The sequence below is a fragment of the Malaclemys terrapin genome, chromosome 9 (assembly GCF_027887155.1).
Source record: "Malaclemys terrapin pileata isolate rMalTer1 chromosome 9, rMalTer1.hap1, whole genome shotgun sequence".
Taxonomy (NCBI): Eukaryota; Metazoa; Chordata; order Testudines; family Emydidae; genus Malaclemys; species Malaclemys terrapin.
In genome coordinates, this window is record NC_071513.1 from 69,067,584 (window position 1) to 69,090,212 (window position 22,629).

Sequence of the window (22,629 nt, forward strand, 5' to 3'; positions counted from 1 at the left end):
TTTTACAAAATCCCAGTGACCGTTTTAGTGAATAAATCCCTTTTGAAAATGATCTTTCGGCTCCTTAATCAGTTAGGCATTGCAATGGTGACACCTAAATATTTTTAAAAATCTGGCCTAAGTGACTTGCTAAATACAAAGGAATTGTGTGACAGGGATAGAATTCAGTTCTTCAAGGTGCTGTTCAGCTGCCTGAATCACAAGAATATCCCTTTTCTCCCTGCAGTCCTTTGCATTGTTCACTACGCACCTCGCAGCCTCTCCAGCAGATAAGTCAGGGTCCTGCAGAGGGCTGTCTCATTTGCTACAGATCCCTGATTCAGTCCCTGAGCAACATCCGTCCTGGGCACTGAATAAGGCACAAGTCCTGTAGAAAAAATATTGTGTAATTATGTAATTAAAGAGTGTGTCATAATGTATACATGCAAGGGGACTGAGATATGGTTGCGTAGGCAACCTTAATTCTGCTATTTCCTAACTTTTGAGTGTTTGACTTTGCAACTTTAACATTATTTAAATACAGGGTTTATTTTTTTAATGTAATTTTTTAGGTTTAAAAAAAAATTGGGAAAAAAACCACAGGAATTCTGTCATGTGGGACAATATTGACTCTCCATATGGGTCATCAGCAGAGTTAGTGCCTTTTGATCTACAGCATGGACCTCTACCCATTGAGCTAATGGAATAATGGATAGTGTGGAGTAATCCCTAGAGGGTGATGAGAGACATGCTTTGCCAATGTGTTTTGTAGCCATTTGCTATGCAGCAGAAGAATATAGTGACTCTGAAATCCCGGGTTCTATTCCAGGTTCTGGAAGGGAGTGATATCTACTGATTACAGACCTTTCTTTTCCAACCTACTCAGCCTCTGTTTTCCCCTTTGCTCACCCACAGATGTTTCTGTCACACCTGCTCCTGTATCCCTGCTTTGTCCCTATGCCTAACACCACAGTAGCCCTGGCTGCCAGGATGAGCAATTACAGTAATAGTCCTGTTCTGCATAGATGGGATCTTCTGAGATGTTAGTTGCCAGATTCTAACAGTAGCTTAGAAAGGGCACAAGTTTTTTCATGGTGGCAGAAAAAGGTATGCCCCTGACACCAAGAAGACTGCTCACCCATATTTCAGATTCCTGCTCCAAGATATGTAGGCACTAGAGCTGCTCTACGAAATGGTTGTAAGACTTTTTTTTTAACATGCGCAAAACAGTGTATTTTCCATTATCTCATTCTTAGAAACAGCTGAACTGTTTTTTTCGTAAACATTAAAAATATAGTCAGCCTCCAATAGACACCTGGCATGGAACATTTGATAAAGTTATAAGCAACTGAAAATAGGGTCTTATAATGGAAAGTGACTTACTGTTACCAGCTCTGCCTATAAAACAGAACTTTGTATGCAAGGGCAAAAAAATAAACAAAAGGTGAATTAGTCTGTCCAAATACTAGTAAACTTACAAATATAGCAAATATAATTTTATATACAAGTAAGGGCCCCAATTCTACAAACACTTATGCATTTGTTTAACTTAATGCATTGCAGTCAACAGACTACTCAAGCAAAAAGTTAGTTACAGGAAATAAATTGCAGGATTAGGGCTTAAATTCCTACAGTTCAGTGTGGATTACTTATTTCAAATGAATTACACCATCTTCATAGAAGTTATAGTAGGTGAACAGAACATGGTTTTAAGGATTGACATTGTCTCAATTGTGGCTTTCCTGAGCCCTATGTATGGGGCAGTGTGTTGCTATGCCCCAGGAGCACACAGAAGCAGATTGATTCAGTCACACTCCTGGTTCCTCACCCTGCTCTGGTGGGGATATATCCTACCCTATATCTGATGCAGCAGACATCTCCTCCATGCCAGTGCAGCTGTGCTGTCCAGCACATTGAGGGTGGGAACAAAAGCTTTGTTCATTCCCCATTCTTCCCACCCACTTCCATCCAGGTGTGTGGTTGAGATGTAGTAAACTCTCAAAGTCTGATTTTTACTCTAGTGTAGCTACACAGTATTCATAGATGATGCAGAGAAGTTAGGGGGCACTTTAAATTTTCTTTCTCCCTGTGAAGGTGCCTGGGATTGGCCAGTTTGTCCCACTGAATGTAAATTGTCACAAAAGTAGTAATGTCTAGTTCCTTATCAGAATAATCACTATAATATGTTTTAGTATTTAAGTTATTAAATTTTATATGCTTTCTATACATTGGGCATAATTTTTTTAATAAAAATTACAGTAAGCAAACAGCAGGCCAGGCCTATACCCTCAGATATTGCAGTAATCATGTACACAAGTGGATCTACGGGACTTCCAAAAGGAGTCATGATTTCTCATTGCAACCTTATTGCTGGCATAACTGGGATGGCTGAAAGAATTCCTCATTTGGGGTATGTACCAATAGAAATTTTCATTAAAGATGGCTTGTAATTACATGCAATCATAGATTAATTATTGTGTAACTAGTTATTCTATATAAAGTGTTATACTGCACTCATTACCACCATAGTATCTTGAGCATTTTCCAGTAATGCATTATTATTCTGACTGACGTCTGTCATGTTGGTTTTTTCCACGTACTTGTGTTAGGGATTAATTATTGTGTAACTAGTTATTCTATATAAAGTGTTATACTGCACTCATTACCACCATAGTATCTTGAGCATTTTCCAGTAATGCTTTATTATTCTGACTGACGTCTGTCATGTTGGTTTTTTCCACGTACTTGTGTTAGGGATGGCAAGGTCAAAGAAATGGGCCTTGCGCTTGGAATAGAAAGTGGTGAGGTTTGTGGTGGTCCTTAGTTCCATTGGGAGTTCATTCCACAGTCTTGGACTGACCACCGAGTAAGTTCTATGTTCCACATGGATGATCTTTCCCCTTAATGTGGAGAGTTTCATTGTATCAGTAGCGAAGTTGTTGACCACAAGCAGGCATACAACTATTTTCTCCAAGTTTTTCAAAGGAAGTGCTGTTGATTATTTGTCCATTTACTATGTGGTAGATTTTAGCTTTAAGTTAAGAGCACGACATCTCACTGAAATATAAATTAAAGCATTTACTGGGAATGTTCTGAATAGAGTGACTTATTTTTATTGATTTTTTTTTTTTAAAGATTTAAAAAAAAAAAATCCAAATGACTATCAAAAATCTAAATAGCAAGCCAGGGCAGGAGGGGCATATAAGGGTCAGAGTTGCAGCATGGAGTGCTGCAGAGATTCTGGGCAGCACTATGGCTCAGAGGGCAGTCTGTGGAAGCTGATGTAAGTTAGCCCCTTAGAGCTATCTAAATTATGTTTCGGGACCGCTGAAGCCCTGAGCACCCCGGAATCAGGAGAGCACAAAGGCAGGGTAAAGCCCCCTTCTCCTCTTTTCCCCTCTAGCATAAATTCTATGCTGCACCTCTAGTTGGTATAGCATAGACTCTTCCCTCTGGAGAAGTCTTTGTGGTCTTAATTATAAGTGATCACTTTTTGAATCTTTTGTTCCCTGATAAGTAAATAACATTCTTTCCTCAGTGCCCCTAAAATTAAAATGAACATTTCACAACTTTTGAAACCACACATATATGCTCAAGAATACTGAGATTGGTTCTCAGGCACACACACATTCTTTAACCTTTTCTGGTTCTTTGGAGGCTGTAAATACAGTTTGGCTTTAAATGATTGTCCTGAAGACACTAAATAGTACAATATGAATGTATCTTTTTAAAACTTTTCAGGGAAAAAGACATTTATATTGGATATTTGCCTCTTGCTCATGTTCTGGAATTAAGTGCTGAACTTGTTTGTCTGTCCCATGGATGCCGTATTGGCTACTCATCACCCCAGACATTAGCTGATCAGGTACGTAACTTGCATGTCATACCATAACAATAGAAGATCAACTTTTGATGGCTATCTTAATAGCTGTTTTAAAAATTTTAATAGGAAAGCAATAAGAAAATCTTTGTATACCAAAATATAAATGGGTATATTTTTTGTTGTATATCAGTACATCAGACTAGTTTCTAAGATATTTTAAGGCGAAGGATCTATAAACTGACATCACTTATTTTCTAATTAAGTAAACTGTCACCTTTCTGTTTACATATTAAAACCTTGCACAAATCCTCCATTTAACTTTATTTTCCTCCCTATTTAGTCCTCTAAAATAAAGAAAGGAAGCAAAGGAGATGTTACTATGCTTAGACCTACGCTAATGGCATCTGTACCAGTAAGTTTAATGCTATCTTTTAAAGATATTTCATCATTCAAATGTTACACGGCAAAGAGGAATAATATCTTGATAGTTACTGTAAATTACAAGGATCAGAAGACCTTTAGCCTTGATAGTTTACATAATGTACTCTGTATTAAAAAAAAATATATAAATATTTACATGGTGGTGTGAACATTCTTACATACTAGATGACTAACACTATTTGAAAATGTGAAACCAGCTGCGGAAATTACATATCTTGGCATTTCAACTTTTATCACACTATTGCTAATAGTAGGTAGTATAAATATGATCTGTAGAAGACATTTTATTCTATTTGTCATCAATGTGCTATACTATTGTCTCATAATAAGAAATGTTCCTTATAGAGCAATGAGTCTGCCAGCATCATGTAAAAAGAATGTGGAAAATTGGCTTTGGCATAAACTTTTGTTCACTTTTTAGTTTAAAGGGAAAAAATATACAAGCTAGTTAGGCCTTTTGTGGGCAAAGAATGTAGTGGGTATGCTTTGCACCTTGAGGTATATTACTTATGAAACATTTGAAAGGTGGTATTTAGCAGTAATTAGGTTACTGTTTTATATTTCTAAATTCAGATAGTGTTTAGCGCAAGCCATTAAAATCTCAAAATATTTGGGTAATACTGTACTTTGTACATTAAGATTTTATAATTATTTTTGTTAGCTCATCCACGTTTTACCATTTAACTATAAATTGAGGACAGTGTCCTTCTGTAGGCTTTGATAAAGCTGAAGGGATAGGAAAGGGATCTAGGGGTCCACATCCTTGGATAAGCAGGAGAAGTAAACTCCATAGCATTTAAGAACCCTGAGAGTTAACGAACATGCCAGCTTGCACACCATATCCAGTGCAGCATAAGATGCTGGTTAGGAGATATCTAGACCCCCAGCTATGTAGTACTTTATGCTGCAGGCAGCAGGTAAATTAGAATTGCACGTGCACCCGCTAAGACTGGGAGTTCATTTTACTGCTGCTCTTTCACCTTGGTCCGTCCTAGAGATCCTTTCCCAGTTACAGGTATCCTGTAGAAGTGGGAGCAATAGGCAAGGATTTGTGCCTTGAAATGTATGTGTGTCTCATATTTAACTTTTAGTGCACTAAATTTAGTATTGCTATTAACTTGCTTATCTGTATTTAATCCTTTAATGTAACTAGGAAATCATGGATCGGATCTACAAAAATGTCATGAATAAAGTGAACGAAATGACCAGTTTCCAAAGGAATCTGTTTATATTGGCCTACAATTACAAAATGGAACAGATTTCAAAAGGCTATACTACGCCACTTTGTGACAGGTAGATTTTCAATTCTATTTTTATTGGGATCTTTTTAAATGCTCATCAAAATGTTGCTATACATGCAATATCTGATCTTCAGTGAAGTCATACTTTTGTTTAGTTTTAAAGCTTACTGTTTGATTGGGGCACAAGTAAGTCCATTGACTTGCCTAAAGTCACACAATGAGTCAGTAGTTCAGTTGGGATTACTTCAGCATTTATTAATATAAATATAATATAAGTGTTAAGATAATTATTTTTCTTTCAGTAATTTGCAAGCTTAGATATATTTTCCTATTCAAGGTATTGTGTTACTCCTGTTAGCTTTTAATCAGGGGTTTTATACATACCTGGAGGGAAAAATCTATTTCTATAAACTAGCAAGGTTTATCATATTTCGTTTTTAACATAATGTGAACCTTATCATCATAAAACTGGTCTCTAAGTGTAACCCACACACCTGAGTGTGGTGTTCTGTCCCATTTAGTGGCACCGAGGCCACTGGTTGAAAGACCATACTCAAAGAGTAGTTATAAATGGTTCATCGTCAAACTGGGGGGACATATTTAGTGGGGTCTTGCAGAGGTCAATCCTGGATTCAGTACTGTTCAATATTTTCATTAATGACTTAGATAATGGAGTGAAGAGTATGTTTATAAAATGTTCAGATGACACCAAGCTGGAAGGGTTTACTAGCACTTGGAGGACAGCAATAGAATTCAAAATGGCCTTGACAAATTGGAGAATTGGTCTGAATTCAAGATGAAATTCAATAAAGACAAATGCAAAGTATTTCACTTAGGAAAGAAAAATCAAATGCGCAACTACAAAATGGGGAATAATTGGCTTCGGTCATAGTACTTCTGGAAAGGATCAGGGGATTATAGTGGTTCACAAATTGAATGAGTCAACAATGTGATGCAGGTGCAAAAAAGGCTGTTATCATTCTGGGATGTAGTAACAGGAATGATGTAAGAAAGGCCTTAGCTGAAGTACTATGTCCAGTTCTGGGCGCCACTCTTTAGGAAAGAGGTGGTTAATTTGGAGAGTCCAGAGGAAATCAACAAAAACAGTAAAAGGTTTAGAAAACTTCACTTACTGGGAAAGGTTAAAAAAAATGGGCATGTTTAGTCTTGAGAAAAGAAGACTGAGGGGCAACCTGATAACAGTTTTCAGTTATGTTAAGAACTGTTGTAAAGAGGACTGTGATCAATTGTTCTCTCTTTCCACTGAAGGTAGGGCAATGGGTTTAACCTGCGACAAGGGAGACATAGGTTAGAACAGTGTTTCCCAAACTTGGGACGCTGCTTGTGTAGGGAAAGCCCCTGGCGGGCCGGGCCGTTTTGTTTACCTGCCCCGTCTGCAGGTTCGGCCGAGGGACGTACTGGCCGCCACTTCCAGCGGCTCCCATTGGCCTGGAGCAGCGAACTGCGGCCAGTGGGAGCCGCGATTGGCTGGACCTGCAGACGCGGCAGGTAAACAAACCGGCCTGGCCCGCCAGGGGCTTTCCCTACACAAGCGGCATCCCAAGCTTGGGAAACACTGGGTTAGATATTAGGAAAAACTTTCCAACTTCAAGGGTAGTTAAGCTCTGAAATAGGTTTCCAAGGGAGGTTGTGGAATGCTCATAATAGGTGTTTCTCAGTATGTTTTTTAAAACATCGTATCAGGTATGGTCTGGGTTTACTTGGTCCTGCCACAGTGCAGGGTGCTGGGTACATATCTGTGTCCTACATATCTGTGGTAAGTTCTGATAGAATCAGGGCCATAAAGATGCGGGGGGGGGGGGGGGGGGGAAGGTAGTCACTCACAAATGCAGACAAAAAGGTAGAGTCACATCAAGCTAATTCAAATCCTCTTGTAAACCTCAATTAAAACGAACAGCACATGAATATTTACAGACTACTGCTAATGTTTTCTGAGCCTTTTACATATACAAGATACATGGATAATTCAGATTTAACTCTGCAAGAGTGCTTAAATCATACAACTTATCTCCAAGCTCAAGTCACTTGTAGGATTTAAATGATTTCAGACCTTGCTGAGACTAAAAGATACAGTATAGTTAAACAGTTTTCTGCAATTTGTTTTCCTTTTCAATAATGTAGGCAAATAGACATTAGAACTTTGCTGTCTCAGTAAAGAATATTCAAAAGACTTTGACTTATCCTGCAGAATAAAATGCAAAAGTAAAACCTGAAAATTTTCTATCTAAACATTGTTTTGAAAAACTTTAAATTTCAAGTGTACTGTTTGTGGATCTAATCCTGCATTTCCTGCACATGTAAAAATCTCTGAAGTTAGAGGAAGTTTTTGATGCCCATGCAAAACAACATAATTCTCTTGGTCTTCTATTTTTAAGCAACAAAAACATCCTCTTTTCTTAACTTTGCATTTTTAGCCTTATTTTCCGGAAAGTACGAATGCTGCTCGGTGGTAAAATTCGCACCCTACTATGTGGAGGAGCCCCACTTTCTGCTGCAACTCAGAGATTTATGAACATCTGTTTCTGTTGCCCTGTGGGACAGGGATATGGACTAACTGAGTCAGCTGGGGCTGGAACAATCACTGAAGGTTAGTGTTGGCATGTCCAAATGCATGCGGTGATCTGTGTTTGTATAATCTTCAACAGAGTATTCATTTGGGTTTATGTCCACAAACTGGCAAGTGAGAAAACACTGAGAGGTGACTCGGGCTTTTTGAAGAGTAATTTAATTTTAGAAGGCATAATCTGGGGATTTTGTGCTAAAACATAGGAATATATAAATTGATGTTCTCATTGTAGCAGATAAAGGTGAAATGGTCTGAACTGAATTTTGGAATTTTGTGTATACTAGCTGAACTGAATTTGTTCCAAGAAGCCTACAGAGTAGGGAGGCCAGCATTATGGTGGGAATAATGCACTCACCAATGACCTGCAGTTTTTCTTGGGTGTGCACAGGCTCCAGAATTTGATATTCTACTTTTGGATCGAGAACATATAGTAATTAAGTTAAATATATAAGTCAAACATGTGAATGCACATTGCTGTGAATATGCAATCACATTTTTTTCAAAATATGCAGTAACTCATCCAGTGTTTCTGAGATTTGAATCAAGCCAATAGTATTGCCTCGGATAGGCAAGAAACAGATCTACCTAAAACTTAAAAATATATATTACATACAGTAGATAACTCAGTTGAACCATCAGTATATACTGTACTTGACAACAGGATTCTTGAAATACCTTGAGTTACAGTGAGTGCTGGTTAAAAAAGCTGTGACATATCATTCATGAAGAATATAGAAAGTGTGCACTGCGAAGTCTAGTTTTTTTCAAAAAAGCTAAAACTTTTAAAATTTGTTACTATGAATGAACTGACATTCACGCTACAGTTGTGTGAAAGGCTTATTTAATAGGTTGTGCTGCTTTATGTATAGCATGCGTGTACTTAATAAACAGGGAACACACAATGATGTGGTGTAAAGACTTCATTGGCATACTATTGGAATGTCTACATTACTCATGAGTGGCAAAGCTGTTTTTGAGTTGTGCTGGTCATTCCAAAAAAGTGTTTCATAAAATTTAAGGCCAGAAGGGACCATCATATCCTCTAGTCTGACCTGTATATCATAGACCATTACATTTTACCCAGTTACCCATATACTGAGGCCCCTGCAGTAAATTGTTCTTTGAGTGATGGTCCCTATGTGTACTCTACTTGATGTGCACCTGTGTGACACACAGCTGAGACTGGAAGCTTCTTGCTAGCAGTATCCATTTGTCCACACATGTGCCTCTATCCTCCTTATAGTCCAAACTGGAGGGAGAAGGGGTGGCATAGACTGACCGTCTTGGCAATTCCTTTCTACTGCCCGTGTTCTGAGACCGAACCTCTTCAGTATCTGCAGTGTTAGCTAGCATTCTTCAGAATTTTTAGTTAGTTGTACATAGTTTTAAAACATGTTTTTAGATAGTTTTGAGTTGGTGGCAGTAGTTTAGTAGTCTTTAGGGCTTTGCCTCCCTACCCCACTGGACACCCCCTCTACGGCTGCCCAGGATGCCAGGATTCAAGATCTGTATGTCATGTCTGTGAGCTTTCCCAGCTAACGACACCCATGACTTATGCTGTTGCCTCGGAGAAGCTCATATCCCCTCTATGTGCAACATCTGCTGGTCCTTTCCCAGACGAACTTGTCAAGTCTGTATGTACAGGCCTAAAAGATTACAAAGGGTTCATGTGATGAGGCCCTGGTCTGATTCTGGCCTGTCAACCGCCCCCGTACATCCGGCAGCAGCACCAAGAAGTGTCCTTCTGAGCATGGTGGTCTCTGAATCCAAGGATAATCTGAGGTGGGCTAACTATCCTGCCAAGCAGAGACACGAGGAGGGTAAGGGAGAGAACTTTCTCACAAGAAATGTGAGAAATCTCACTCAAACTCACCTTCCAAATAGATGACTTTCTCCACAAAATCTAAACAGTCCCTCCCTATAAATGCCACAGGATATCTTTAAGAGCAACAAAAGTATTCCTTTTGGCCTTCATCTTCGCAGAAATGAAGAGACAGCAGATTCTCCAGAGGAAAGCTGTGGAACTGTGGCTCGGGAGGAAAGCCCAGAGGGAACCCTGCTGCTCCCAAAGCCTCTGTCCGTGACGAAGACCATCTAGGTCTCTGCCTGGAACAGAAGCATGGGAGCAGGATTTCCCATTTCCTGGAGGAATGGGTTATTTAAACTAGGGATCAGTGGTCAGGGAGATAGTGAGTTAGAGATACTCCTTCGAGTTATGGGCTCCACCCCTCCCATTCTTCATTCAGTCTTCCATCTCAAATGATCCCATAAAGCATGATCTAATCCATAATCCATTTTCTTACCTCCTGGATATGGAAGTAATAGAAAGTGTTCCCTCATAAGAGAGATTCTTTATTGTTCAGAAGCCTACGGGGGAAGCTGTGCCCTTCTAGATCCCAAGAGGCTCAACAAGTAGATGAAAAAAACAAAGTTTGGAATGGAGACCCTAACTTTTAAGGTGTCATCCCTATCCGAAAGGAATTTTCTGACTTTGGTGGATCTGATGGATACATATGTTCATCTAATGATCAGACTATGCTATCTAAGGTTCCTAAGGCTTTCGTAGGGCAGGAAGCATTATCAATATCGGACACTCCTATTTGGCTTGTCTGCAGCCCCCTTTGTCTTTACAATGATGGTGGTGGTAATCATATTCAGACTCAGGTCACAAGGAATCCACCTATATTCCTTCTTGGATGACATTAATCAGAGCTCTTATCCCCAACAATAGCCCATAGACATCCCTGACCTTGAATCTCCTTCGGTGCATGGCTTTATTATCAATATCAAGAAAAGCTTGATTCCGTTCCCCCAAATAACTCACTTGGGAAGGGACATAGATATATTTTTGCTATCGAGGTGTCTATCTTTAAGAGGTTCCAGAAAATTCAAAACCTCCTTGTGTTGTTTTGGAACTTCAAAAGGCATGCTATTGCACTGAGCCTTCAGCTGCTAGGCCTCCTAGTATTGTGCATAGGGATCACTCCATGGATGCAGTCACACATCACATGCATTCTAGGCTTCATTTAAAAAGTATGGGTCCACTCCCTGGAACTTATGGGTTCCAGCGCAGGTGATCAACTCCTTAAAATGGTGGCCAGCACAGAGCAGTGTCAACAGGTTGTTCATGGGAACACCATATAAGTTATGGATGACAACTCTGATCCTACTCAGATTCCTACACTCCTCAGGATTCTAAGTAAACATTAAAAAGTCCATTTTAGCTTCCACACAAACTATAGACTTTATTGGAGCAATCCTAGATTCAGTCAGAGCCAAAGCATACCTACCCCAGGACAAATTCCAAGATATAAAGGACATCATCACTCAGCTTTGACTGAGCCCTCAGACAACAGTTTGAACCTGTCCCAACTGCCTTGTGTATGTATGTAACACCCTTTGTGAGACTTTGACTTCGATGTCTACAGGCTTGATTATGGACAGTGTCAAACAAACACAGTCCAGACAAACTGATCTTGCTCCCCTGCCCCCCCCCCAAGAGTTCAGTATTCTCTCTGTTGGTGTGAAAAAAGAGAAACTGTACATGGGGCTTCCCTTTGTCCCTCCCCACCCTCAGAAAGATTGACTACAGATCCCTCCCATCTGTGCAAACACGTTGGACAGGGTACCTGGACCCAACAAAAATCCCAGCTGCACATAAACCTTTTGGAGCTGTGTGCAGTGCACAAAGCCTGCAAGTGATTCCTACTTTTTATTCAGAACTTGCATGTTCAAGTCCTGTTGGATAACATGACAAGAGTTTACTACACCTCTACCCCGATATAACGCAATCCGATATAACATGAATTCGGATATAACGCGATAAAGCAGCGCTCCGGGGGGGCGGGGCTGAGCACTCTGGCGGATCAAAGCAGGTTCAGTATAATGCGGTTTCACCTATAACACAGTAAGATTTTTTTGGCTCCCGAGGACAGCGTTGTATCGGGGTAGAGATGTACATCAACAAACAAGAGGGAGCAAGGCTCACTCCTCTTTGCATAGAAGCAGTCAATCTCTGGAACTCCTGCATTTGCAACCAGATCACCCTCTCAAGTAGTGCACCTTCCTGGAGTGCACAATGCTTTGGCAGACAGCCAGAGCAGACATTTTCTCTGGAGATCACAAGTGGGAGAGCATCATTTGACAGTGGGGATTCCCATCTTGGGATCTCGTTGTGTCTGTTCAAAGGTAGTTCAGAAAAGAAATTCAATATTGATAAATTATTGTGAAATTTTATTATTTATTGTTGACTTAATCAGCAGGCACACAAGCATCCATTTACAGCTGTCCTGTAATGTGATTCATGAGGGTGGACTGCTGTGACTACCCAGAGCCATATTGACTTAATTTGAGCTCTTCACCTTGCTCCCCCATTGTAGGACCAAGGGACCAACATACATATGCTTGTATGTTAATTGCACATTTTGAAAGTTGTGTTGTTCAGTTTTAATAAATAGAAATACATTTTAATGACTACTTGCACATTTTTAATTGAAAATTAATTTATTTTTAATTTTAGTTTGGGACTACACTACAGGGAGAGTAGGAGCACCTTTGGTTTGCTGTGAAATCAAATTAATGAACTGGGAAGAAGGTAAGAAAACTCTTATGTAATGAAACTCAAATGCATGTAAGAACCTTATGTCAGTATTTATTTATTTGGCTACACTATGCCCAATCCTCCACCGTGTAAGTTAAAGCTATTCCCTGGGTGGCACAGGATCAGTGAGCTGCAACCAAGCTCCCTTACAGAGCTTGCTCAAACAGGATTGAGAAAAATCTGCGTCAAGAAGTACAGTGCATGTGTTATTTACTGAAGAGGAAATAAATAGAATGTTTAAATAGTTTAAATGTAGACAATAGAAAATTATTGATATTTGCTTAAATAGGTGATGGTTAGTATAATAAAGCCATGGAATTGGTCTATTTTTTGTTGTTTCAGGATGAAAGGAAACCTATTGTGTTTCAATAATAATTTGGTAGATGAATGTTTGTTTGTTTGTTTGTTTTCTACCTTGTTGCACACAAGTTTGAGTTAAAAAAAATCAGCTCCTAAGCCGCTGTAAAGTTTTATGAATATTATAGATTTGGTTATTAGCACACACACAATATTTTTAAACAGTTATGATTTACAGCTTGTGTTTGTGCAGTGCCAGCACAATGGGATGCTGGTCCATGACTGGAACTCCTAGGCACTAGGATGATACAAATAATAATAATCTACTATACTATTTCTTTCTTTTTGTTAGTCACATGATATATGAACATACATCTTGTGTGTTTGTGCGTGTGCATACATGTACCCTCCTATCTCGAGAATTATTTAATGTCAACACACTGGAATGGGAGACAAAGCTCTCTATGTGCCAAACCAGGGGTATTGGATTCACTACAGTTCAAGCTAAACTACAAGTGCACATTTTCTCTTCTCGTTAGATGTTAGAAAATTTCACAATAGGGCGTAGTGCAGTTTACTAGCATTAATGTAACAAGTAAAAAAGAGGAAAAAAAGAAAGCAAGCAAGCAATGGCCAGTGAAATGGAAGCCTATTAAGTTAGATGCCCAATCTAATGGATCTAATTAGATGTTTAAAGTACCTCTTCAGTCCTTTGCCTCCCTTCACAGTCTCTTCTAATTTGGATGGTGGAGCTGCTTGAGCTTTTTTCTCACAACATTGAATGAAATTCACCCTTTGTTTTGGGCCAGTGTAAGGCTTACGTCTAACTTAAGTCCCCTGAATAGGACTGAGATGATGCATATGCCTTGAGTTGGCCCTCTGCACACATAGGAATTCACCATTAATGAACAGTGCCTACCCACCTCTCTAACTAGATGCTAAAAGTGGTTTGGATACAGTTATACTCTAGTTAAATTATTCAGAAATGTATTGTAAAAAAGATACTTCCAAAAGTAATTATTCTAATCTAAACTAATGACCTGCTCTATAAAACCTAATTTGAATAAAAAACTAAACACATTAATCCATTGAAAACTGTATAGATTTGCTTGGAATAGTTTCTATTTTGTAGGTTTTTTTGTTTAACTTCAGTTTTTTTAAATCAACATCATGTTTAGAAAATAATTATCTCTGTTTTCAGGTGGATATTATAATACTGATAAACCATATCCGAGAGGTGAGATTCTTATTGGAGGCCAAAATGTGACCATGGGCTACTACAAAAACGAAGAACGAACCAAAAAAGATTTCACTGTGGATGAGAATGGACAGAGGTGGCTCCATACTGGAGACATTGGGGAGTTCCATGCAGATGGATGTCTAAAAATAATTGGTGAGTTACCTAAGGAATTTGATTAATTTACTTCTATCAATTGACACAGTTCAGGTAAACAACATACTTGAGCTGCTTTACAGTGTTGTTGTTACCTACAATTCTCAAGTGCTGGACTACTTGACATTTGGGCTCATACTGTTCCATGTATCCAAGGAATATGTTTATCCCTCAACCCTAAGCTCCAGTTCATATTTTAAACTACAACTGTTCTCCCTCTTTGAGAATATTAATGTAGATTTAGCTGTGATATTGGGTGCATCAACAGAGAACTCTACTTTCCTAAATATGAGATATCCAAGATATATGAGCTATTTAAACTCTTGTATTAAGTTTTAGAGATTTTTGTTTGTGTTTTGTTGTTTTTTGTTGAGGGGTGTGGGTGGGGGAGGTTGTATTGGTATTATGCTGTCAGTAATTCTACAGTGTGTTTCTTTGTCTTGGTATTAATTGGAGTCCTCTACAGACAATGGAAGAGGAATACTTGCAGGCAACACTTTTTTTAAACAAGTGCCTAAAGTTAGGCTCCTAAGGGCATATTTAGGCACCCAAATAGTGGCATGACTTTCATGATTGTGAAGCACACCCAATGAAGTTAGTGGGAGCTTCTGGTTGCTCAGTAATCTTGAAAATCAGAGCACTGGTTTAAGAGTAAAATGAGGAGTGTTGCTATTGACTTCATTTGTTTTGTGGTTTGGGCCAAGTCCTAGGTCCCTTTGCAGTGGTCTTTCGGGACAGTATAGCTGCAAAACTAGCTTACTGGGCTGCCCCAGAGAGCATGTTATGGTATGACCAGGGAAAGGGGGTTTGGCCAAAGTGCCATTGCACTTGGCAATTCCTGTCTGCTCCAGCAGCCCCTTAGAAGCCATTACAGCTGGTGCAAGATAGAACACCCTTCAAGTTGTTCTCACTTGTACCGATCACTTGTACTGAATCAACCCCTTACCACACCCAGGATTGGGGGGCACTTTACTGTCCTCCCCACTTGGGTCCTGTATTAATGAGACCTCAGGCAGACCCGAGAAATGTATCTCTAATTGTAATTGTGCCTTGAGCAATAGATGAACTGTTAAAATATAAATTACAAGAATAAATAATAAAATACCACAAAATGTTGCTTTCCCTGCATATGTTTCTGGGCATATGTATAGAAGCCAAGCAGCTTGAAACATACAGTTCTTTGAAGAGTATCCTTGTGGGTGCTCCACTTTAGGTAAATCTACACCCCTGCGCTTGTAATCAGAGATTTTTAGTAGCAGTGCCTGGTTGGATGCACATGCATTGTCCCTGTCCTGTTCTGCTTCTGGCGGTTACATAGAGCTATGTGACCAATCCCCCCTCAGTTCCTTCTCCACCTCCCTCGCCTTGAGATGGAGCATTTGGCAGCACCTCTGAGATTTATCTTTAGCCTAGCTTAACTTTAGAATTCTAGTTAATTAGGGTAGTAAACTAAACTAACTACTATCTCTTCCCCGTTTATTCTTAAAAAAATTCTCTTAACTAAAACTTAAATTCCTAAGTTATTAGGATACCCCTTAGTATAGTACAGTTACCCTTCCTCACGGGAGAAACGCTATTCTAAGGGGCATGCCCAGCTCCCCAGGTTTTAAATGTTGCCTCACTTGCCGGTCCTCAATATCGGTGTCATGAGGAGAAGTCTCTGCATGCAATCAGGGATCATGGACCCCCCGGACACCGGTCCCCAACCCTGCTACCCTCTCAGAGAAAGGAGCACTTCGCCAAAAATGTGACAAAGAAACTGGCTCTGACCTCCCCTCCTCGGGAATTTGTCAAAAAGAGACGCTCCCCGACCCATCAGACCCCATCAGTACCAACCGCACTGAGACCGTCCACCTCTGAGGTACCAGGACTCCACTACCCTTCCTCTCTTCCCTATACTTTGAAGTTTTCATGCTAGAGAATCTGTGGTAGAGAGGGAACCAAGGAGGGGGTTGGTCGCACAGCACTATGTAACTGCCAGAAATGGTGCGGGACGGGGACAGCGCATGTGTGACCCAACCAGGCACTGCTACTAAAAATCTCCGATTACAAGCGCAGGGGCACAGATTCACCTGAAGTGGAGCACCCACAGGGACAATCATCTCAAAGACCTCAGTTACTGCACAGGTTAAGTAACCTCTTTCAGCCAAACACTGTTTTTCACTTAATTCTAATTATGGTCTAGTTATATTCACTTACACTGCTGATAGATATTGTTATATCTGATAAGTTTACCATATAACTAGAAGGTCTAATTGGAATAAAACATATAGTAAACATAAACATATTTCATTGGGGAAAGGATTTTGTGCAGTTTAAAATATGGATCCCAGTTGGTAGAAGGAATCTGATAATCTGGGCAGATTGCTTTTTGTAAATCTGTGCAGTACCAAAAACTGGAACTTGGCCATAAATGTATCTAATTTAAAACACACAGAAATATGTCTGTTGCACTTATACACTTAGATCTCAGCAATAGGTATAAGCAAGCCCTTAGTGTTTTCATTTTGCAAATAACATTTATTTAATTTTTCCCTTTATCCATAGATCGTAAGAAAGATCTTGTAAAACTCCAGGCAGGAGAATACGTCTCTCTTGGCAAAATTGAGGCAGCTTTGAAGAATATGCCACTGATAGATAATATTTGTGCATATGCAAGCAGGTAAGAGGGCTGATGTTTCCAAGACTTTGGGGTCAGTGTTTTCTAATATTTAAACTACAGTAGTTGCACATAAAACATTTTTGCTGACTTGCAAGTTTTTTGCCCATTTGAAAGAGATTTTATATGAAATATAAACCAGCACAAATTTTTAACAGTAGAAGTTTTTCAAGGACACCCTCTTTTTTTGTTGGGTTGTTTTGTTTTGTTTTTTTGAAGTTTTGCAGTCCGCTCCAGGTATAATCATATCTGAAACTTGAAAAGATTAAGCGTTAGCTGTCTCTTATAAGTACTTGTGCATGACCAAATTAATACATTTGTAGCCAAATCTAGTTTCATATATCTGCTGCAAGTAACTGAATATATTGAGGATCTCTGCAAGAGTGAAGGGAGAACCCACCTGACCCATCCACCATTAGACATTGGGGCAGCAGTGGAAAACCGTTCTTCAACTACTAATGTTGTTGCAACTCGCTGAGGGCTCGTCTACATTGGGTTTTTAAACTGGATCAAATCCAGTTAATCTGGTTTGAAAATTCCTGTGTATGCATGATGCAACTCGTCACTGCATTCTTAACTCCACATTTCCTGGGAACTCTGGACTCCTCCTGCAAGTAGATTAGGTTTGCTCCTAATTGAATTAGTTTGATCTTTTATTTGTGCACTTACAGTTGCTGTCCACCTTTTTGTGTGCATCCAATGGCTATCCCACAGTGCTTTTCAGGTCAACCGTTACTGACCTGTTCATTTACTCGTGTGCCCTCCCTGCCCTGGTGTTGATCCTTCCCCTCTTTAAAGTGTGGAGCAGAGCCAGATTTTGGCCATTTGCTCCTATATTCCAGAGTATCGTTATTCTGGTGATACAAACTGCTAGCACATGAGAAGCCCCACAACATGCCTCGTACAGCTGTTTGGAGCTATGTTGAGACCCTGGATGTCATCACCACTGGGGGAGAAGTGTCAGTTCAGAAACTCTTGTGGCCAGCCACAGGCATAAGGACCTTTTTGTGGACATTGCAAAGCAGATGTCTGTGGGGGTTGTGACCAGAACGCCGCTAAGTGCCAGATAAGAAGCCAAAAGCTCAGGAGAAACATTGAAATGAGAGATAAAAGGAGACAGTCTGTCAGGGGGCATATGACCTCTCCATTTTTGATGAACTAAACAGGATTCTACCCAATTTATAGTACAACCCATCCCAGGCACTATTCTGAGAATGTTGCCTGCACTCCCCCCTGCACTGAGGACGACTGACTAGACCTATCAGCGGATGAGCAAGAGACTGCCGAAGGGGAGCTGCCCCCTGAGATCCTGTGACTCAGGATCCTGACTATAGCCAGCTGGGAAGCCAGCCCCAGTCATGCCCTGCTAGAACAGACCCTTGTTCGTGCCCTGCATTGACTGAGCCAGAATCCCAGACAGAAACCCAGGCCAGGCTTGAAGAGTCATATCACATACAGGGAACTTCAGCATGTAAGTATCTATGTTTATAATTTATTATTTATTATTACTGTTGGCAGATATGAGCTAGAAACCCCCATCCCCCTTCCTGTTTGTTACAGCTTCAAAATCCAGCCAGCATAGTGCAATTGCAATCAGTCCCTCTTTCTCCTCTGGTGCACACCCTTCCATAGCAGATTTCAATAACAAAAGGAGTCATGTGTGCAAAATTCTCAGTTGATTGAGACCATACTTGCAGAAAAAGAAATGTGGTTAGTTTTCATAGTTTATGTGAAGTATAAGTGCACATTGCCTGCCCAGTCAAGGCATAAACAATACTGCACCCTTCTAAGGTACAAATGCCCTGTAAAACACATTGTAGCTGATGATCATTGAAGGACCCTGTTCTTCTCTGCACTTTCTTCATGTCTGCAGGGGAGATATAGCAAACCTTAAGACTGAGAAATAGCTTGATTTTTGTTTTGCATATTACAGGGAATAGCCACATGCCCAGTATAGCTTGTCAGCTTCTTCCACTCCTGCAGTGCTTTTGGGGGGGACCATCCTGGTGAATAACTGACCAGCAAGATACTGCCCTTTGCCTTTTTGAATAAGACCATTCTCTGCCTCCTAGTCAGCCACATCAGCATAATGTAATGGAGAGTGAGGACAGCTTAAAGGGGATGTAGAGGGAATTACTATCCAGTTTGCCCTCCATAGTCCCTCCTTTACACCTCAAATACCATAGAAGCACCTCCAGGGCACAAACAAAACTGCAAAACCAAACCTGGATCATAGCTCTAACCACATCACCCCTAGCAGCATGAAAGCAGATACAGTAGATTGAAATCCACATGCACCAGATTCCTCTGTACATGCAGACCACTTACCATCTCTGAGGTTCCCCCGAATGGCAAGAGTCTCAGGGAGGTAAAGTCACATATACATACCAAGAAAACCTGTCATGATTTGTCTGAGATATGAACAATAAGCAACTGTTCTTCCCCCTCTGCCCCTTACTCCTACAGCCCCTGCAATAGCCAGATCATCAAGGACCAGCTATGTACTGCTGACAGACTGGTCAACCTAAAGGGGAGAAAAAAGAACACTCAAGACAAGGTGTTTACAGAACTCATGGCAGAGACACAGAGGACAACCAGGCTGGCTGAGAGGTGGAGACTGTATATGAGGGAGGGAGAAAGAAGTGCAGCTGCCCCAGAGATTGTGGCAGTGGGCAAGGACAGCGTCGCAGTGACCAGTGAAAGTATGGCTGTGGCCAAGGACGGCATCACCATGGTGAAGGAGAGCGTGGAAAAAGGCAGAGAGATTCAGAGGCAACTCATGGATGCTATCCTGAGACAGAATGTCCTCTTGGAAAAACACACTTCTGCTAGGCCAGCAGGCCCTGCAGTCCCATAATTTGGGACCCAGCCATGTTCTTCAGACCCTGGACAGCACTAACTCCTAATCTCTGCATCCCCACAGCAATGCTTCTAGCAGTTCTTATTCACCTCTCAAATCCAACCTCTGGGCACTGAGACACTTGCACTTGGGAGTCCAGAAGAGCCAGGGGCAAGGTGTATACTTGCCTTTAACTTTCTGCATCCCTCCTCCAAATTGTTGCATTTGAAATGTTCTTAACTGTTGCACTTGTTAAAGGTTTGTCTGCAGCTGGTTAGTTAAATGGTGTTCCAAATACAATTTTGTCCCATTTGTTCCATTAAAAGGTTTGTATTTGGTGTTTTTATTGTTTTTTCATAATAAAACTATTTATACATAATACATCCATTTTGAGTCATCAATGCATTTAATACAGAAAATCCTTTAAATAAACCTGAAATAATTCATCGGCTTTTACAAAAACATATAGGAACCATTCAACATCAACCACCCACCAGCGCTCATAATGTTTGCATCGGAACACACACTCCATTGGCTAACGTGTTCAGGCATGTGACTCATAATGCAAACAGTAGGCATCCTTGACAGCACTCCCCTGGTGTTTGTGTTCTGTGTAGGATGCCTTGCTGGTTGCTTGAACCTCTGAGCAAATCTCCTCAGCTCAGTCTCCCACCCACCTATAAGGCTTTCCCTCTTGTTCTTACAAATATTGTGTAAAACACAAGCAATTATAATGGGCCTTTTCCCCCCTGCTGCTTCCAATCTGTTACATAAACTGTGCCACCTGCCTGTCAGATGACCAAATGCACAATCAACTACCGTAGTACAACTACTCGGGCAATAATTAAAATGTTCCTTCCTTCTGTCCAAGCAGCCTGTATATGGCTTCATTAGCCAGGGCACCTAGAGATAAGTTTGGTCTCCCAGAATAACTAGACAAAACTCCACACCATGCATGTCCATAGTGCTCCTGGGGGCAAACAGTCATTTCCCCATTAATTTTAAATAATACTGAGTTCCAAAAGATCTTGGTGTAAAGGACACTTGTAGACCAGCCTGCATTTATGTCTGTAAACCTGCTACAATGGTCCACCAATCCTTGGAGCATCAAGGAGAAATACCCCTGTCAATTACCTCTTTGCTCTCATACTCTACCTCCCCATGGGACAGTGGGTAGCGGATCTATCCAGGGAGGGATTCAGCCCCCACGTACTCCAGTGTGACAGGTGCAGGCGAGACCTACCAGAATTGGTATTCTCCTTATGCATGAGGTGTGCACATCCTGCAAATGCTGAGCCCTGCCTCCCCTCACCTTAGTATAGCAGAAGTGCACTGATTCCTTTGCAGGAGGACTTTCCATATCTGTAAAGGACAGGTTAAGATTTGCCCCTCAATGAATTATTTGAACCCGACATGCCTTATTTTTATTCATTATGTAAATAGGCAATCCAAATTATCTCATAATAAGGAAATTACAGTTAAAAATGGCTAATCTGACATTATAGTTAGGTATTAAATACATAGTTAGTAAACTGTAAATTGTGTATTTTCTGCCAGTATCATATTTCTCCTTAATACTTACATGGGTCTGTTATGGCATAAGTAACCATATTCAGTAATACAAACTTCTGCTTATTTAGAAAAGGGCAGAGGTACAATTCCATGTACTTATTCTGTGAGATTCTAGATGAACAAAAGTTAAAAATCAATATATATTAAATAGAAAAAAATTGATCTTTATAATAGTTTTTAAATGAAGTAATTGTTAACTCTACAAAATTCATACTAAAGTACATTTTATACTTCTCAGTTTCCAGTCTTATGTCATTGCATTTGTTGTGCCAAATCAAAAGGAGCTTACAGAACTAGCTCGGAAGAAAGGATTTAAAGGAACCTGGGAAGAGATCTGTACCAGTGCTGAAATGGAAAAAGAGGTACTGAAGGTAGTAGCTGAAGCTGCTAGCTCAGGTGAGCAGTCGGGAAATTTGTATTTGCTTTGTGGAGCTTAATGTATTGTAAAAGTGTAAAATATAAAACAGTAGAAACAAAATATGCATATCAATATATAAAAGATGTTTTATTATGTGTAATTTGTGTCCAAAATAGAATCTGTCTGTAATGAAGTGTTTGTGTTTTCTGCAAAACTTGACTTTAACTGGAGGATACTTTTTGTGTGTGGGATGGGTGGGGGACATAATCTACATAAAACAGAGTGCTGGTCTCTGTGTGATTTCCACACGTGGGTACATATGTGCTTCATGTGTCTGAGACTGGATATTTCTAGTAAGTAATGTCTCTTGGTCTGCTCCTGCACAGTTGCTCCCCTTATACCCCATAATGACTGTATAAAGAGTGGTGAGGACAGATGCTTTTCTAGTTCCCTCTTACTACAATGTGGCCTCAGTCAGAATCTTCTGTGTCTGAAGCTTTATCTTTCATAACCTGTATATATAACTGTATATAGTTGTAACGTTTTTTAGTATTTTATAGTCTAGTTAGTGTAGTTTAGTTTGTCCCCACCTCAGGAACCATGACTATTCCCAGAGTTTCAGGATTTAAGAATTGTATCTCCTGCCCCCTTGCCACATCTCGGTTAGCAATGACCACCAGTACTGCCTTTACTGTCTTGTGGCGTCTGATATCTCCACTAAGTGCAGCATCTGCTGCTCCTTCCCTCTCGGACCTGTGAGAGACAAGAGCTCCAACTGAGGAAGGACCTCATGGAGAAGGCCATGAGACACAAGTCTGATCCAGATCAGAGGGAACCCCA

General features: G+C 40.3%; 1 protein-coding gene across 6 annotated transcripts in view; it reads left to right on the forward strand.

Moving 5' to 3' along the window:
* Window positions 1–22,629, forward strand: part of ACSL3 (acyl-CoA synthetase long chain family member 3) — a 115,434-nt gene that overhangs the window by 87,744 nt on the left and 5,061 nt on the right. For all 6 annotated transcript variants that reach the window (XM_054039108.1, XM_054039110.1, XM_054039109.1 and 3 more), the window contains 9 exons: window positions 2,239–2,389; window positions 3,721–3,844; window positions 4,143–4,214; window positions 5,397–5,536; window positions 7,920–8,092; window positions 12,591–12,665; window positions 14,170–14,361; window positions 16,909–17,023; window positions 21,670–21,827. In XM_054039108.1, the coding sequence (XP_053895083.1) occupies window positions 2,239–2,389; window positions 3,721–3,844; window positions 4,143–4,214; window positions 5,397–5,536; window positions 7,920–8,092; window positions 12,591–12,665; window positions 14,170–14,361; window positions 16,909–17,023; window positions 21,670–21,827 (1,200 nt within the window). The remainder of the gene's footprint in view (window positions 1–2,238; window positions 2,390–3,720; window positions 3,845–4,142; window positions 4,215–5,396; window positions 5,537–7,919; window positions 8,093–12,590; window positions 12,666–14,169; window positions 14,362–16,908; window positions 17,024–21,669; window positions 21,828–22,629) is intronic.